At 34.6% G+C, this 4,463-nt stretch overlaps 1 protein-coding gene across 1 annotated transcript in view; it reads right to left on the bottom strand.

Moving 5' to 3' along the window:
• Positions 1-2,191, bottom strand: part of LOC119835575 (dynein heavy chain 5, axonemal) — a 45,625-nt gene extending 43,434 nt beyond the window's left edge. Inside the window, exons 1-6 of the mRNA XM_038360483.1 lie at positions 2,120-2,191; positions 1,911-2,048; positions 1,540-1,811; positions 1,207-1,310; positions 391-551; positions 199-315 (exon numbers count right to left, since the gene is read on the bottom strand). Coding sequence (XP_038216411.1) covers positions 199-315; positions 391-551; positions 1,207-1,310; positions 1,540-1,811; positions 1,911-2,048; positions 2,120-2,191 — 864 coding nt within the window. The remainder of the gene's footprint in view (positions 1-198; positions 316-390; positions 552-1,206; positions 1,311-1,539; positions 1,812-1,910; positions 2,049-2,119) is intronic.
• Between the last annotated feature and the right edge of the window lie 2,272 nt (positions 2,192-4,463).

Raw genomic sequence — 4,463 nt, 5'->3', positions numbered from 1 at the left:
AGTAATAAATGTTATTTGCAGTTAACAATTTTCTTTTTTCTTTATTACAATATTTATGGCAAGACTAGGTACATTAAATTCACATTATTAGGTGAGGAGTAATCACAAATATTCAAGATTTGTATTGAATTTTGTTGTGAAAAATTAGTAATAATAAATGCATTTTAAAATATCACCAACGAATATTTAATTATTTACCTGTAAATAGGATACGAGTTGAGAGAATTGAGCGCCTCTTTTCTTCCAATACTCAAGTTCATCTTGAGGTCCACTCGAGTCTACTTCGCGTCTTAATTGTTCACTTTCACTGAGAATCTGAAAACAACATAATTATTGCATACGCGGAATGATCATCGTTTTAATGTTTATTTTAAAACAAATTCAAATTACCTCCATTATTTTTTTTATCCACTCATTAACCCGTTCTTCCAACGTTGTAACTGTAGTGGGATTTTTTATCATTTCCTTTAATTCTGTATGATCTTGTAGCTTAGCCATTAAGGCTTGTCCATCATCGAAGAGATTAACTTGATTACAGACATCCTCGCACACTGGTCACAATTGGAAATAGTGTTAGTTAGTTATAATACTATTCAGCGCGACTTTCAACGGAATGAGTATACAGTATAACTGAGTAAATAATAAATGAAATATGTGGTAAAACATTGAATTTATCTATTTAATTACATACTTGAAGGAGTAAAACTTAATTTAACGTTTTCTACATTATTTAATGTTTATAGAATGTCAAAACAAATTGGTTAGATTTTTACATAAAATATGATTATTTCAAGAACCTGCTGTTAAGAGAGTTTATAAAGTTGAGTCTACATAATCATTTCATTGTCACAAAGACACAAATTCAAACTCAAACTCTCACATTTCTTTCAGCGTATCAGGATATAGGATCGAACAAATATATATTTATGAAATATAAGATTATTTTGTGGAAGCCCACTTTCACGATATTTGTCAGTTTCATTTAACACTCCGTCGAAAATCATATTTATAATCCTTTAATTAAGTCTTTATTTTATGAAATACGTAGTATAAGATAACAATATTGCCAGACATTTATTATACCAATTGAGGGACGACGTTACAGAAAACTTTAGAATATATAACCTTTCAACGCGCTACAAAAAGACCTCAATCCTGGAAGTAGCTGGTTCTTTACGATGGGAAATTTGGTTTCATCTTCATCACCATCGGTGCTGGGGTGAGCTAAAGCATTCATGTAGACGTGTTCCATTACCCGCTCGATTGCTGTCACCAGCCCCACTTTTTCAGCATTTAAGATACCGCAGAATCTTTTAGAACAACAGAAAACGAATGTATATTAGTAATTAGAACGTATATACTCAGTACTGTTTTTCTGCGACACAATATTTATGTGATATTCGCTTCAGAAGGTTCCATTACCTTCAATGTCATCCAACATAGGTAGTCTATGTTGGATGAAATGCTAAAATCAGTTTGATGTATTTTACTGAATCAAGCTGGTAAAATCTTACACGGTAATCCTATTTAAAAACTTACAAGTCTTTGTGAAAACCTTCTTCAGGCAGCTGTTTACTGACATTTATCCTGAACATGTAAATACATACTCCAGTAAATTTTACGTCCCATCCGTCAGACAAAAATAGTTTTTTCTTGAGCGTGACTTGCGGCGGCGGTTGTTTGCCTTGCCCTTGTTGCCTAGGCTTCGTACCCTCAGGTAAGGGGCGTGCTTCTATTTCTTCAACATCTTGATAGTACCATAGTAATTTGTTTCTCATGTGGGGTAGAAAGAGTTGATTAATGTCATCCAGCTAGAATAAAATCATATTGTTCTTATGTATTTGCAGACTCGAACTCGAATAATAGGTAATTTAAGAATTAGAGTAACGAGAGAGTAAAAGAGATTTTACCATATTGCCCTCGAAGACATGGTCCATAATTGCGTGTCTGGGCAAACCCGTCCCGTCTATGAGGAGCTGGAAGGTGAACTCCAGACGGGGGTCCATCTCCCCCCTCCTTGCTTTGCGCTCGCATTCTTCTCGCCTTTTCTAGAAGAAAAAATATTTTCTTTAACACCAGCTCTTTCTATATCGTTTTAAGGCCACTTATCAAATCCAACCTGGAGGATATCCATCACATCCTCTTCCTCTTCTTCCTCGCTAGAACCGGGTTTAATACCGTGCACAAACATTTTAAAGAAACCGGTTCATGCAACTTATCAAATCTTAGAATAGTTGATAATTTGTTTTAATTAATATATTTTTTTAATTTAACGAAAACATAAATCCAAAGGGCATGATGACTAGCTGTCTGCACAGTCAAAATTGAACTATGAGAAGACTTTAGTGAAAGCTATTAGAATATGTAAATTAAACGGACAAGTGACGGGGTGTCATTAACAGGGGCGGGGGCGGAGCAGCATCGTGCTTATTCGTATTACCGCTGAAGACACGCAACTTTTGGCATCCATCGTGCTGCCACGGTAAACAGTTATAAACGGTGTCATTGTTCACCTTTTGCTATAAAGCTTTTATAACTCGTTCGAGATTTAGTTATACAAAGGTGTTCTTTTAATGCAAGGTATTTTTTTTTTACATACCGCATGTTTAAAGCTATTAATTATTATCTAAGTTTGTTCTCCGAACTACCTTTTAACAAAGCACATTATTAAAATTCTCAAATTATTTTCTATTTAAAAGTATGTGTAGCTTTGCTAACCTAATAAACAATGAGTAATTCTATAGCACTGCTTTTGTACTCATTAACGTATATTGTGTGAACGCTTCAAGTGTATGCGTCCTCGTGCAGTGTACTGCAGGGACACAGGCCAGCCCATACTTTTTCACACAACAAGTATGGGCTGATGATGAAGTTAGGTGCTTGAATATGAGTAGGTAGCTGATTAAAAGCATATATGCATTTACTAGCTTTTGCCCGCGGCTTCGCACGCGTTAATTCGGTGTGGTTTAATAGATGTTATATATGTCACCGTTAGATTGTAAAGATCGTTAGATTACAATCTATCTAGCGAGATTGTAAACTATCGATAGATTGTGAACCGTATCATTATGATTGCAATTTGACTCATTATTCTTCGCTATATTGTAGTCTACCGAAGTGAAACCGTTAAATTACAATCTGTCCCGCGTCAAATTGTCAACTGTCTGCAAGTTCTTCCTGATTGGTCGGTCTCATTGTTATTAAATGAGTTTACTTAAGTTCACAAGCATCAAAATATTAAAACACGAACGATTCATGTAATTTAGGTTATGTTGCGAAACAAACACTAATTCGTTGATTTGTCATTCAAAATGCTTTTCTTGGGTTAGTCACAGATAATTTTTTAAGATCACAACAGTTTTATATATGTAAGTTATTCGAAAGATATAAGTTATTTTCAAAACAAAATCAATTTAATATAATCACGAAAACATAGTTGTTTACATTCGACAACTAACGAAATAACAAACAAATATGGCGTGTGGCCGGGGTAACGGGGGCACATACCGTTCAACCAATGAGAGCGCGAGTTGCATTCCGTCCTACGCCGGTTCACAATTTGACCGCTTCCCATCGATAGATTACAATCAAGCGAAAAATGATGCGTTAAATTTCAATCATAATGATACGGTTCACAATCTATCGATAGTTTACAATCTTACTAGATAGATTGTAATATAACGATGTTTACAATCTTACGGTGACATATACATATAAACCTTCCTCTTGAATCACTCTGTCTATTATAAAAACCTCTTCAAAATCCGTTCGGTAGTTTTAAAGATTTAAGCATACACAGGGACAGAGAAAGCGACTTTGTTTTATACTATGCAGTGATTAAATTTTATGCTATTCTTTCAGTTCAGGAAAAAAAAAGTGTCAAAAACCTCAATATCAATTTTAAAGATCTATCCATAGAGACATTACACGTATGGCTTTGATAAAAAAAATATATATATTTTGCGTTTCAGTTCTGAGCGGCAGGTGACAAGTATAAGAAAGTCATTGGTTTCGCATATCCTATTAATATTATAAATGCGAAAGTTTGTAAGTATGGATGTATGGATGTTTGTTACTCTTTCACGTAAAAACTACTGAACCAATTGCAATGAAATTTGGTACGTAGACAGCTGGATAACATATAGGCAAATAAGGCTTTTTATTCCGATATTCCTACGGGATACGGACTTACGCGGGTGAAACCGCGGGGCACAGCTAGTAGTAGATATATCGATTTTTAAATGCATATAATGAATTATAATTAATCTTGTTCTAATGAATTGTACTCGATATATTTGATTACTTATGCAGTGTGTATATTTACTTATATTTATTTTTTGACATAAGAATAGAGCTCTGCGGTGTACTTCTAGCGTATTAAGATTTACTAGCTGTGACCCGCGGTCGAAACCGCGTAAGTCCGTATCCCGTAGGAATATGGGTATAAAAAGTGCCTATGTGTT

The sequence above is a fragment of the Zerene cesonia genome, chromosome Z, assembly GCF_012273895.1.
Source record: "Zerene cesonia ecotype Mississippi chromosome Z, Zerene_cesonia_1.1, whole genome shotgun sequence".
In the NCBI taxonomy this organism is placed as follows: Eukaryota; Metazoa; Arthropoda; class Insecta; order Lepidoptera; family Pieridae; genus Zerene; species Zerene cesonia.
The sequence above is the reverse complement of the archived record's forward strand: the minus strand, read 5'-3'. Positions and strand labels throughout refer to the sequence as shown.